Raw genomic sequence first — 14,721 nt, 5'->3', positions numbered from 1 at the left:
AGCATGGATTTAACCTTTAGTTTTGGACAAATATAGACTTTTTTGAGCCAAGAAAACTGTTAGAGTTCTTTTGATTGATTCCATGAAACCCCTAAATTGGAATGTTAGAACCATCCACTATGTATTCATTAAATTTTCAATTTAGCCAAAAAAAAAACACTTTTCCTTTCATTAACTTAAGGAATTTAGAGCCCCTAATGTCATTCATGACACGCATTACACCTTTTGCCATAGTTTGTGTTATATTGGTTAATAATATTAGAGCATACCCTCTTTATAGTTTGTGCGCATTGATGCTAAACTTGCTTGATATTGCTGAGGATTCATAGACATCTAACCCCTAATATTGCTAGTGTATGACTATGCGTTTTAGGATCAAACTTGACAACCGATTTGGCCTCAAACAAGTAATCATCGAATCCGATTCCCAAGTTGTGATGGATCGGCTTGACAAAGCAACAACCTTCCTAACGGATCTAGATAATATTCTTGATGATGCACTAGCTGTGTGTTCTTGCTTTAAAGAGGGAAGGCAATTATATTGTTCGTCACCAAATTAGTGCCTTTTGGAGTAAAGCAGGTTTGGGTTATTCATTGTCCTCAAGAGATTACCCAATATGTACTCTCGTATATTTTAATTACGAATTAATAAAACACTAATATTTTCATCTTAAAAAAAAGGCAAAAGCTAATGAGCGCCATCGGGGTGTTAGATAAGAGAATTAAAGTGCAAATATTAGATTAAAATTAACATTAATTACACCGAACGACGCGTGATTTTGTCATGAATTTTTAACCTAATACCATTTCAACCAATATAATTTATCCTTATCTCAAGCCCGGGGCGCTCGTTAGCAACATCGTAAAAAAAATGCTAAAAATTTGCCTAAAAGTTAAGTAATTAAAAAAACAAAATGTTAACATTGTTTCAAGAGTTAATTCATGTAATTACACTTAAAATGTCCAAATCCTTCTAGACACAGCACACACATGCCCAAATCCCCTTTCTCAAGTCTCAACCCACTTTTATTTACAGTCAATCTTGCGCAACAAATCACCGTAGAATCTTCTTCAACTTTTCCCCCAAATCAAAAACCCTAGAAAAACCCTTCTCATTCTCTCTCCTCCTTCAAGCTTCAACAATGGCGTCCACTGGTAGATTCCGCCAAATCCTGAAGAAGTACGGCAAAGTCGGCTTAGGAGTCCACTTCTCCGTCTCAGCTGCCTCCATTTCCGGCCTTTACGTCGCCATCAAAAACAACGTTGACGTCGAAGCTCTCCTCCATAAAGTCGGCATGGGCGGCGTCAACACCAACGAACAACCGCAAATCCCGGAAAACGACCCCGAATTGATCGCCGACATTCCCTCTGCATTGCCGTCTCCTCCGCCGGAGAAGACGAGGAATCGTACGGCTGAGCTCGCGGCGTCTAGTGGCGGCGCTTTTGCTCTTGCTTTGCTCTGTAACAAAGCTTTGTTTCCAATTAGGGTTCCGATTACAATTGCTCTTACTCCTCCTATTGCTAGGTTTTTGGCTCGTCGGAATCTTATTAGAAGTGTATGATCTTATATCTCTTTTTTTTTTTTTTTTTTTTGCTGATTACACAGATTTTAGTTTTTGGGAGGAATTTGATCATGATCTCTTCTTTTGATTTTGGATTGCTGTGGATTGCGGTTGCTTATTTGTTTCTTCTGCTACATGCCCTCCAAGTTAATTTGATCAATAAAAAAATGATTTTTTTTTTTATGTCTGTGCATTGATGAATTACATTGTGGAACATGGAATTTGTCTTCAATTTTTATTGTGTAGTAGTAGAGGGTCATTGTGATCAAATCAAGGGTTTGATTGGATTGGAATTAGTCTTGTTGTGGAGGCAAGGTTGCCTACATTTGATCTCCGTTATTACAATTAGGGTGGGAGACATTGGAACAATGTTCCAATGTTGATGTTTATTAACCGTGTAACATGAATCCGGGGCATTAATTTCATGTGAAGAAGATCCTTGAGGAGAAATTGATCGTAGTTGAATCGAGGGGATTTAGAAAGACGGTCTAAGTGTAGTATTATTAACGATTTTTGGAACATGAAGTTTTCTTAAAAATTTATCTAATGTATAGTAGTAGATTGTCGTTATCAAGAATTTGTTTGGATTGGAATGGAATTAGTCCTGCTGTGGAGGTAAGGTCACATATATTTGATCTCCCTTATTACGGATAGGGTGGGAGGCACCAGGGAAATGTTGTTGAAGAAGATCGTTGAGGAAAATTCATTGAAGTTAAATTATATTGGTATGTTGGGGGAGGGGGTGTAGAAAATAATTTCTTTTTCTAGAGTTTCTTTATGCTCCATACTTGTTAGTATTGGTGTCCAAGTTTGATTTTTGGTCTTGTTGTAGACTATTGGGAAGGGTAAGTGCTCGAAAATCTGGCTGAATGGGAGGAAGGGGAGTCATTATTTATTCCTGGGCTACTACTGCTATATTTGTTCTTTTAGCGTACCTTGGTGGAGTAGAACATTGGGTTTGGAGAGAAAATAGTATGTAGTGTTGAATGTGTGATGATCTTTTCAGAATGACTTGGTACTTTGGTCTTTTAGCCTAATAAATCTTGCTTCAAAAGGGCAGATGGCATGCTCATCTAAGCTATGCTCGATTGGTCTTTGCAACTGTGTCTGAGATCATTTCGTGAATGGTGCTTTTTTTAATTATCCTAAGATTGTTTCTTCCTGCCTTTTGATTTCTTTGGCTTTGGTGGATTACCGACTACCACGAATGGCTGACGACATACAAAGCATAGACACGTGGTCTTTATAACTAAAGTTATTGACTTATAGTGTTGTTTTCGAATTGAGCCTAAGACTATTTTCATTGATATGTAATAAGGGCTCTGATATCTTTCTTGTAAATTTTTTGGCCCAACAGAGTTCATTTCATTGTTGAAACCTACTTTTCATCTTCTTTATAAGCCATTTTGATGATGAGGAAATGGGTATACCAGAATACTACTGAATTCGTGTGCTGATGAAAGTGCCTTGATGGATCCATTTAACTTAGTTATACCTTCAATTCTGATATGTACGCGCCAGTAGATGCTTCACGTTATATCACAGGGTTCATGGAACTATGGAAGTTACTGCATTCCAATGTGAATTGTGTGATATTCTCTAGAGCAAGACCTCTCCTTAATATTTCACGGGACTTAAACTCATGACTGGTGCAAGTTACTATTATCTGTTAGTGGCCTCATTTAGAGCTGTCAAAAGTTAACCCAACCCGAAATATCGACTCGCACCCGATTATTAACCGACCCATCTGAACCCGAAAAAAATGGAGACCTAAACCCGACCTGACCCGACCTAAAACCAACCCTAGACTCGAGTTGACCCGAGTATGTGAGACCCGAACCCGAACATGAACTGACCTGAAGATGACCCGACCTGACCCGTAAATTATTGACCTGATCCGAACCCGACTTGAATCGAAATTGACCCAAATTCGTTTTAACCCGTCAAAACCCGAATTTAACCCGTCAAAACCCAAATTGTTACTAACCTGGCTTGAATTCAACCCGACTCTTTCCTAACCCGACCCAAATTTAACCCAACCTGTTACAAACCGACTCGAAAAGTCGAAATCAACCCGACTTGTTATTAACCTGACCCAAATTCAACCCGACTTGTTATTAACCCGACCCGAATTTTACCAGACCTATTACTAACCCGACCTAAAAATTCAATCCGATCTTTTACTAACCCGACTCGAAATCAACACAACTTGTTATTGTCCCGACCTAAATTCAACCCAAATTGTTACCGACTGTTGCCCTTGATGTTTTGATGATAACACAAGGCAAATAAATGGACTAATGCCTTGATGAGTTTTGTAGTTTGTTTATTACAAGTTGCAGGAATTGATGCTTAGTGGAGTGCGTTTTTGAATTTGTCAAAAAAAGATAGAGTTTGTTAGATTGCTAGAAAATAGGAAAAACGGTTTTGGAAAATATCTCTTCTGTTTTATTCTTTAGATAATATCTTTTGATTTCAGAAAAATATCCTTGAAAAACTAACTCCCTAAACTTGCGCAACTAACTGTTGATTCAGTCTTCACCACTTGCGTACAAGCTGCTTCTAAGAGGATCAACGTGCCCTGGTTTTTAGGACATGATTGAAAATCTAGAAGTGGTGTAAAGTAGTGGCGTTGATATGCAGCAGTGATGGCTCAAGTGGTAGGAGTTATGGCGTTTTTCCCAAGCAATGTTTTCCTATAAATATTAAAGTTATTCTTGGGATAACTTCACCTTGCTCAATCATATCTATCTTTCTTTTTGTTTTCTTAAAGAGTCAAGTGTCGCATTCCACTTAAGTGTTTTTCTTAATTACTTTCACTAGAGTTTTATTTACTTGAGTTGTAATTTGGGAATTGGGAGTTTGAGTGAACTCTAAGAGAAATTAGTTGAGAAAGAGAGAGAAGAGAAGAGTGGCAAGTAGAGGGACTTGCTGCTGGGAACTTCAAGTTCATAGAGGAACTTGAAGATTGATTCTTTAGTTTGTAATAGGTTGTTTGCCCAGTTGCCCTGTTATAGTGAAGAATCTTTCCTAAAATCCCAAGTGGTCGTGGTTTTTCTTCTTGCCAATAGGTTTTCCACGTAAAATCTCTCTGTGTTATCTTAAAGTTCCTTTAACTTTATTTTATCAATTTTTTAAAAAGTTAGCTAAATTCCTCCAAACTACAATTCACCCCCCCTCTTGTAGTATTCTTATAAAGCAACACTGACCCAATTTCTAATCACCTTAAATGCAATTTAGACCACCTTATTATTGTTGATCAAAACATTTTGTCTAGGTAAACCAAGTCGGTCCAGGCCAGCAAAAGAAAGGAGCATCATCCTCAAATTTAAGAGTTAAATATAGTACTATATATTTGTTGTATGGTCAAAGGATATAATTATTTTCCTAAATTATCAACTATAGATTTCTAGTATATTTTCATATATATTATAGTCAAAGGAAATAATTAACTTGATAAAAATGATAATTATCTATTTATAGTTAGTTGAACCCGAATATAACCTGACTTAGAAATGACCCGACCTGATTGTAACCTGCAAATTATTGACTTGAACATAACTTGACTTGGCTCCGAGAATGACCCGACTTGAAAATGAGCCAACCTGATTATAATCCGCAAATAATTGACTTGAACCGAACCCGACGTGAACCCGAGAATGACCCAACTTGAAAATGACTTGACCTGATTATAACCCGCAAATTATTGATTTGAACCGAACTCGACTCAAACTCGAGAATGACCCGACCTGATTCTAACCCGCAAATTATTGACTTGAACCGAACCTGACTCGAACACGAGAATTACCCTAACCAGTTTTAAACCGAATTAAACTCGACCTATTGTTCACCAGACTCGAATTGAAGGAATTGTGTCTTCGATAAGTGCAATTACTAAATATATCAAGGATCACTATTATGGAGATAATAAGTTCGTTCTTTTGGGTCGTCATTATCTGTTGCTAGATTATGATCAATGATCTTTGGGCTAGTCAAATAGTCCAAAGCCTACTAGAATGGATCCTATGAGGTCACACAACAAGGGTATTGGGTTAAGCAAGTAAGAGGCCCATTAATGGGCCTCATGAGCAACTAACTAATCATGAAATGGATCGGGCTAGCATAGTTAGATGAGAATTAGGTTTTGGGCTTTTGACATGGGCTCTTATTTAGAGATGAGATCTATAAATAAGATCCATGCCTAGGGTTGCTTGCAAGCAGTCATAATTCACACACAGTGTATTTTGACATCAAGGCAACCAATCCCAAAACCCTAATTCTCTCTCTATCTCACGGCTATCTCTCTCCTCCCGTTGTCCGTACGGCCGGCCACCCTTGGTGGCGCGTGTGGTGGTTCGTGGTGGTTCATGGTGGTTCGTTACTCGCTCTTCTCCATAGAAGGTCAATTAAAGGGTTCAATTGCAACTAACTAGAATTAGTGGAGGTCTTAATCTATGCCCGTGGACCAAGTAAAGGAATCACGCTTGAGGTTCTTTATCTCCCATTGTTCTTGCTCGATCGCACGTGGAATCACGCTTCAAAGGTACGATTATATGTTCTTTATGTGTTATGCATTAGTTCTTGGGATTAGGTACTGTATGAATATGATTCATGTTTTTCCGCTGCGTAGTACCTATAATTCCCTACACGAATGTAACCCGACTTGTTATAAACCTGACCCAAACCTGATAAGAAGTATGACCGGATATGACCCGACTCAAGCATGACCCAACCCAAAACCGACCCGAAAAAGTTATGGAATAATCCGAATTGACCCGACCCACTCTTACAAACCCAAACCCGATCCGTTTACTCGAATTGACAGCTATACCCAAAAGGTCAAAATTTCTCAAAAGGCGTGGATATTAGTCTTCAATATTGGAATTTTTTGACTTTTTTTCACTCGGAAATAAAAATTTCCGAAATGTTTACCATGGTCCCTAATACCCTCTGGGAGTCCAATTGGCTGGGTGGAACCATCCAATTTGCCTTTAAACAGCCAATTTAATAACCGGTTTACAACTTGCACGGATTTCATTAACTCAAGCCTACTACGAACATTTATAACAACATTTAATGATCATATATGGTTCCAAACGGAATTATATGACCCCGAGATGTATCCCCTAAAATTTCAAGAGTTTTCGACACCGGGCCTCGAAATCCCCAAAATTTCTCAAAAAGCGTGGATATAGTCTTTAATTTTGGAATTTTTTGACTTTTTTTCGCCCGGAAATAAAAATTGCCGAAATTTTTACCATAGTCTCTAATACCCTCCGGGAGTCCGATTGGGTGGGTGGAACCATCCAATTTGCTTTTAAACGGTCAATTTACCGGTTTACAACTTGTAATGATTTCATTAACTCAAGCTTACCACAAATATTTATGACAACATATAAAGATCATATTTGGTTCCAAACGGCACTATATGACCCTGAGATGTATCCCCTTAAAGTTTAAGGCTTTTCGAAGACGGGCCATGAAACCTCCAAAATTTCTCAAAAAACGTGGATATTAGTCTTCAATTTTGGAATTTTCTTACTTTACTTTGCCCGGAAATAAAAATTTCCAAAATGTTTACCATGGCCCCAAATACCCTCTCGAAGTCCAATTGGATGGGTGGAACCATCCAATTTGCCTTTAAATGGCCAATTTACTGATTTACAACTTGCACCGATTTCATTAATTCAAGTCTACCAAGAACATTTATGGCAACATATGAATGATCATATATGGTTCCAAACAACATTATATGACTCCGAGATGTATTCCTTAAAATCTTAAGCCTTTTCGACACCGTGTCCCGAAACATCAAAAATTTCTCACAAGGGTTGATATGCCTTCAATTTTGAAAATTTTTGACTTTTTTTTCACCCGGAAATAAAAATTGCCGAAATATTTACCATGGTCCCTAATAACCTCAGGAATTCCAATTGGGTGGGTGGAATCATCCAATTTGCCTTTAAACGGTCAATTTACCGGTTTACAACTTGTAACGATTTCATTAACTCAAGCTTACCACAAATATTTATGACAACATATAAAGATCATATTTGGTTCTAAACGGCACTATATGACCCTGAGATGTATCCCCTAAAATTTTAAGGCTTTTCGACACCGGGCCCTGAAACCTCCAAAATTTCTCAAAAAGCGTGGATATTAGTCTTCAATTTTGGAATTTTTTGACTTTCTTAAGCCTGGAAATAAAAATTGTCGAAATGTTTACCATGTTCTCTAATACAATTCAGGAGTCCCATTGTGTGGGAGGAACCATCCAATTTGCCTTTAAACGACCAATTTACCGGTTTACAACTTGCACCGATTTCATTAATTCAAGCCTACAACGAACATTTATGACAGCAAATAATGATCATATATGGTTCCAAACAGCTTTATATAACCCTGAGATGTATCCCCTAAAATTTCAAGACTTTTCGACACCGGGACACGAAACCCCCAAAATTTCTCAAATTAAAAACGTGGATATTAGTCTTCAATTTTGGATTTTTTTGACTTTTTCCACCCGAAAATAAAAATTGCCGAAATTTTTAACATAGTCCCTAATACCCTTCGGAAGTCCAATTGGGTTGGTGGAACCATCCAATTCGCCTTTAAACGGCCAATTTAGTTACCGGTTTTATAACTTGCACGGATTTCATTAAATCAAGCCTACTACGAACATTTATGAAACAAATAATGATCATATAGGTCCCAAACGGCATTACATACCCTCGTTATGTATCCTCTTATATTACAAGAGTGTTTGACACCGGGCCCCGAAACCTCCAAAATTTCTCAAATAGCATAGATATATTAGTATTCAATTTTGAAATTTTTTAACTTTTTCCGCCTGGAAAATTGTTTTTGCAGAAATGTTTACCATGGTCCCGAACACCCTCCGAGAGTCTAATTGAGTTGGTGGCACCATCCAATTTGCCTTTAAACGGCCAATTAAATTACCAGTATACAACTTGTCCGGATTTCATTAACTCAAGCCTAATACGAACATTTATGACAACATACAATGATCATATATGTTCCCAAATGACATTATATGACCCAGAGATGTAACCCCTAAAATCTCAAGCCTTTTCGACACCTTTCCCCGAAACCTCCAAAAATTTCTCAAAAAGCGTGGATATTAATCTTCAATTTTGGAATTTTTTGACTTTTTTTCGTCCTGAAATAAAAATTGCCGAAATGTTTACCATGGTCTCTAATACTCTTCAGGAGTCCCATTGTGTGGGTGGAACCATCTAATTTGCCTTTAAACGACCAATTTACCGGTTTACAACTTGCACCGATTTCATCAATTCAAGCCTACCACGAACATTTATGACAACAAATAATGATCATATATCATTCCAAACAGCTTTATATGACCCTTAGATGTATCCCCTAAAATTTCAAGATTTTTCGACACCGGGCCACGAAACCTCCAAAATTTTCTCAAAAAGCGTGGATATTAGTCTTCAATTTTGGAATTTTTTGACTTTTTTCCGCCCGAAAATAAAAATTGCCGAAATTTTTACCATATTCCCTAATACCCTCCGGAAGTCCAATTGGGTAAGTGGAACCATCCAATTCGCCTTTAAACGGCCAATTTAATTACCGGTTTACAACTTGCACGGATTTCATTAACTCAAGCATACTACGAACATTTATGAAACATATAATGATCATATATGGTCCCAAACGACATTACATACCCTCAAGATGTGTCCCCTTAAATTACAAGAGTGTTCGACACCAGGCCCCGAAACCTACAAAATTTCTCAAAAAAACGTAGATATTTGTATTCAATTTTGGAATTTATTAATTTTTTCTGCCTGGAAAAATAAATTTCCGAAATGTTTACCATGTTCCCTAACACTCTCCGAGAGTCCAATTTGCCTTTAAACGGCCAATTTAATTACCATTTTACAACTTGCACAGATTTCATTAACTCAAGCCTAATACGAACATTTATGACAACATATAATGATCATATATGTTCCCAAATGGCATTATATGACCCAGAGATGTATCCCCTAAAATCTAAAGCCTTTTCGACACCTTTCCCCGAAACCTCCAAAATTTCTCAAAAAGCGTGGATATTAGTCTTCAATTTTGGAATTTTTTGACTTTATTTCGCCCGGAAATAAAAATTGCCGAAATGTTTACCATGGTCTCTAATACACTTCAGGAGTCCCATTGTGTGGGTGGAACCATCCAATTTGCCTTTAAACGACCAATTTACCGGTTTACAACTTGCACCGATTTCATCAATTCAAGCCTACCACGAACATTTATGACAGCAAATAATGATCATATATGGTTCCAAACATCTCTATATGACCCTGATATGTATCCCCTAAAATTTCAAGACTTTCGACACCGGGCCACGAAACCTCCAAAATTTTCTCAAAAAACGTGTATATTAGTCTTCAATTTTGGAATTTTTTGACTTTTTCTCCCGAAAATAAAAATTGCCGAAATTTTTACCATATTCCCTAATACCCTCCGAAAGTCCAATTAGGTTGGTGGAACCATCCAATTCGCCTTTAAACGGCCAATTTAATTACCGATTTACAACTTGCACGGATGTCATTAACTCAAGCCTTCTACGAACATTTATGAAACATATAATGATCATATATGGTCCCAAACCACATTACACACCCTCGAGATGTATCCCCTTAAATTACAAGAGTGTTCGACACCGAGCCACGAAACCTATAAAATTTCTCAAAAAGCGTAGATATTAGTATTCAATTTTGGAATTTTTTAACTTTTTCCGCCTGGAATTTTTTTTTTCGAAATGTTTACCATGTTCCCTAACACCCTCCAAGAGTCCAATTGGGTTGGTGGAACCATCCAATTTGCCTTTAAACGACAAATTTAATTACCAGTTTACAACTTGCACGGATTTCATTAACTCAATCCTAATACGAACATTTATGACAACATAAAATGATCATATATGTTCCTAAATGGCATTATATGACCCAGAGATGTATCCCCTAAAATTTTAAGAGTTTTCGATACTGGACCCGAAACCTCCAAAATTTCTCAAAAAGCGTGGATATTAGCCTTTAATTTTGAATTTTTTGTTTTTCTTTCGCCCGCAAAAAAAAAATTGCCGAAATGTTTATCATGGTCTCTAATACACTTGAGGAGTTCCATTGTGTGGGTAGATGATATGTCCATTTTATATAATGTTTTACCCCCGTCCCTTGGTCGTTATTAGTAGTGTTTTTGGCTCTTTCGGGCCACTTTTATTACTAATTTGTGTGTTCTAGTGTTTTCGTAGTTTTAGTTGTATTTTACAGGAAATTGCACTCTTGGAGCATTTTTTCCGGGGTTATTGGATCGATTAATCAAGACCCGATGAGGAAACTTAGATTGGGCCGAGGAATTGAGCCGAATCGAAATCCAAGCCTCGAAGAAGAAGACCGGGCCCGATCGGGTAAGCGTAAGCTCTATCGGGCGCGACACATCAGTAGCGGGCAAGACAAAAGCCGCCCGATCGGGCGCGTGTTTTCTTAGGACCTGGTTAAGTTTAGTTTTAATTCTTGTTTTAGGAAAGGTTTAAATACGATTATGTACGGAATTATTAGCTTACTTTCTTTCTTAGACTTTCTCTCTCTACTTAGTATTTTTCTCTCTCTTAAATTCTCTCTAAACTTTTGTTCTTAATACTTCCTTTAATTCCATATTTATTTTTGGTACAATTTCTTCCCTTTTTAATTTCAGCTATTTTAATTGTTTTCTTGATTATGCTTTTAATTATTTACTTGATTGGCTTAGTTATGATGATTAGTGAGCAGTTCCATTCTAGAGTTCATGGGGATCCATAATTAATATGAAGGGATAGTTTGTTATTATTGATTATTGATATTGCATGATAATTTCCTATTGAATTGTTTTAATTCTTTGCAATTAGATTATGAATCGAGCAGATGTAATTTGATTGTGAATGTTTAGCAATATTGAATTGATGAATCGAGCAGATGTTGATTTAATATTAAAGGCTAATTTTAATAGGAACTTAGGTCTAGTAAATTGCGAGAGCCTGTTAGATCTATGTTGATTAATAAATTGCGAGAGCCTGTTAATCATGTTATCTGTGCATTGTTAATTATTAATTACTTCGTTCTATCCCGGAATATTAGTTATTGGTGAACCTGTGACCCTAGGTTTCCTTATTATTGATTCTTTTCTCCCTAAACTTATTCTTCGTAGTATAGAATTCATACCTAAAAATATTGGTTACTTAGATAATTTAGATTATAATAATTAATTAGAATTAAAAAGACCTGTTTCCCTGTGGAATTCGACCCTACTTCCCTATCTACTTTAGTTAGTGATTTAGGTAATTATTTTTTATTAGGGGATATGACTTTACCCTGTCAAAATTTGGCGCCGTTGCCGGGGAGACGGTTTTATTTTTGTTTTCTGATTATATTTTTGTAGTCTAGATTATCCCCCTTTTTGCCTCAGAGAACATTAGTTCTTTGAGGCAAATCTCATATTTGTCTTTAGTTCTTTGTTTATGCCCAGGTGTTCCAGATCAGGTGACATCCCTTTTGATCCTGAGATTGAGCGTTCTTTTCATAGGCAGAGGAGACTCTATAGACAAATTCTGGCAGGTTCTGAGGAGGACAACGATCGAAGAGATCCTCCCCCTAATTCTAGTGACACAGATAATCCTTCAGATTCAGAATCAGAGATGACGGCCCAGAAGAAACTCAGTGACTATTCGCAACCGAAGCTCACAGATTTCCCGCACCTTACTCCCACTCCGGCTCTAGATGGAGTTCAATTTGAGATCAAGCCCCAATTTATCACTATGATAGAGAGGAAGCAGTTCAGCGGAGCTAAGGGTGAAGATCCCAATCTTCACATCGCAGATTTCTGCCAATATTGTAACACCATTAGACAAGTCGGGGTCACGCAAGACCAAATCAGGGAGATTCTTTTTCCCTTTTCATTATGTGGAAAAGAAAAATTATGGTTTAATGGTTTGAATAGAACTGCACTTGGTATTACTGACTGGGAAACTCTTGCTTTGAATTTCTATAATAAATATTATCCTGTAGAGAGAACAGCGGTGCTAAGGAGTGCTATTCAGAACTTCGCTCAAGAGGCCGACGAAACACTATATGAGGCTTGGGAGAGGTTCAAGGATCTACAGAGAGAGTGCCCCCACCACAATCTAGCACAATGGCAATTGATCCAAGCATTTTATAATGGACATGGAAATTCTTCTAGATCAGTACTAGATTCGGCAGCTAGTGGGAGGTTTATGAATTTAAATGTGGATGATGCAGGACAGGTTATCGAAGACATGGCAATACACAATTCCCAATATGGGAATCCGAGAGGGTTTGCAAATAAAGGAAAACATAATGTCGATTCCGTATCCTTTTTGCAAGCTCAATTAACATCTATTTGTCAAAAATTAGATAATCTTACTGTTGGTCCTAACTCTGTAGCTAATGTTTCTGCTGTTGCTAACCATGAAGCTTTTTGTGAAAATTGTGGAATTGTAGGTCATTGGGAGCAAGATCGTAGGAGCTCTATGGAACAAGTTAATGCCTTTCAAACCTATAGGCAAAATAACCCCTATTCCAATTCCTACAATGCCGGTTATAAAAATCATCCTTATCTTTCATACCGGAGTACCAATGTACAAAATCCTCCACCTCCACAACAACCACAACAGCAAACACCACCACAGCAAAAATATTATCATCCTAATTCCGGCCAGAAAAGCCAAGCATCACCCTCATCATCTTCCGACCCTGCCATGACAGAAATTAGAGCAATGCTTGCCAACATGCAAAAGCATATGGAGAGTAGGGATACGCAAATTGATTCTATCCTAGCTTATAATAAAATCATGGACAATCAAATTGCACAACTTTCATCTACCCTACAATCCCGTCAGCAGGGAGCTCTACCATCACAACCTATCCATCCTACAGATCATGCTAATGCAATCACTCTAAGGAGTGGTTCACATTATGATGGACCTCCTATGCCAAAGAAAGATAGACCAGTTCCTGATCTAGATTCCTCTAAACCAAACGAGAATCCTGCTAGCCCTGCAGGGCTACAAATAGATACTAACCCTACTAATGTTTCTGTGCAGGGTAAATCGCCGGATAAGGGAGGAGATGTGCAGAGCCCAGTTATCAAGCTTCCATTCCCTAATAGACAACTGAAGAGTAAGCTTGATAAACAATTCGGTAAGTTTTTAGAGGTTGTGAAAAACCTGCAGGTAACAGTTCCTTTCACTGATTTAATCACTCAAGTGCCTGCTTATGCTAAATTTATGAAAGACATTCTGACTAGGAAAAGGGCCTTTAATTAAGTAGAAACTATAGCTTTTACAGAGGAGTGTAGCGCTTATTTGCAAAATAAATCCCCTCCTAAATTAAAGGATCCCGGTAGTTTTTCTATCCCTTGTCACATTGGGAATGTTTTTATTGATAAAGCTTTGTGTGATTTGGGTGCTAGTGTCAGTGTCATGCCATCATCTATCTGCGCTAAATTAAATATAGGAGAATTAAAAATTACTAATATAACTTTGCAAATGGCAGATCGTTCGGTAAAATACCCCTTAGGTATTTTAGAGGACGTACCTGTCAGAGTTGGTAAATTTTTCATACCTGTTGATTTTGTTGTTTTAGATATGGCAGAGGACACACAAATACCCATTATATTAGGTAGGCCTTTCCTCCATACCGCAGGAGCGATTATTGATGTGAAAAATGGTAAACTAACCCTTTCTGTAGGTGACGATAATGTTACCTTTAATTTAGGGAAGGTTTTGAAAGGGCCTATGTTAGAGGAAAATTGTTGCTACATTGATACAATTGATATAATGGACGATATTTGTGATGATAGCTTGCCACAAGTTCTTGCGAAGGATCCCTTAGAGGAAGTTCTCTGCGGGAATTTATCTAGAGACAATGCAAGCGTTTGGGGTAATGAGGTACAGGATATTGAAAAGGCTCTTTCCTTAGAAGAGTTAAGCCCCAAGGAGACAATGAAGGTAGTAAATTTAGTTCAGGAATCAAAACCTGCAGAGGTCAATAAACCTGAGCTAAAACCTCTCCCTTCTCATTTAAAATATGTTTTTCTCGATGAACAGGAACTACACCCCGTGATC

General features: G+C 37.6%; 1 protein-coding gene across 1 annotated transcript; it reads left to right on the top strand.

Moving 5' to 3' along the window:
• Positions 1 to 830: 830 nt before the first annotated feature.
• LOC110739151 lies at positions 831 to 1,745 on the top strand. The gene has a single exon (XM_021919617.1). It carries the CDS (start codon positions 1,143 to 1,145, stop codon positions 1,560 to 1,562), a length of 420 nt encoding a protein of 139 aa, XP_021775309.1. The 5' UTR covers positions 831 to 1,142; the 3' UTR covers positions 1,563 to 1,745.
• The last annotated feature ends 12,976 nt before the right edge of the window (positions 1,746 to 14,721 follow it).

Source organism: Chenopodium quinoa, unplaced genomic scaffold (genome assembly GCF_001683475.1).
Source record: "Chenopodium quinoa cultivar QQ74 unplaced genomic scaffold, ASM168347v1, whole genome shotgun sequence".
In the NCBI taxonomy this organism is placed as follows: domain Eukaryota; kingdom Viridiplantae; phylum Streptophyta; class Magnoliopsida; order Caryophyllales; family Amaranthaceae; genus Chenopodium; species Chenopodium quinoa.
This window is presented reverse-complemented; position numbering and strand designations above follow the sequence as displayed.

What these genes read in the sequence shown, in the direction of transcription:
- LOC110739151 (XM_021919617.1), top strand. Translation starts at nt 1,143, where the DNA reads ATGGCGTCCACTGGTAGATTCCGCCAAATCCTGAAGAAGTACGGCAAA.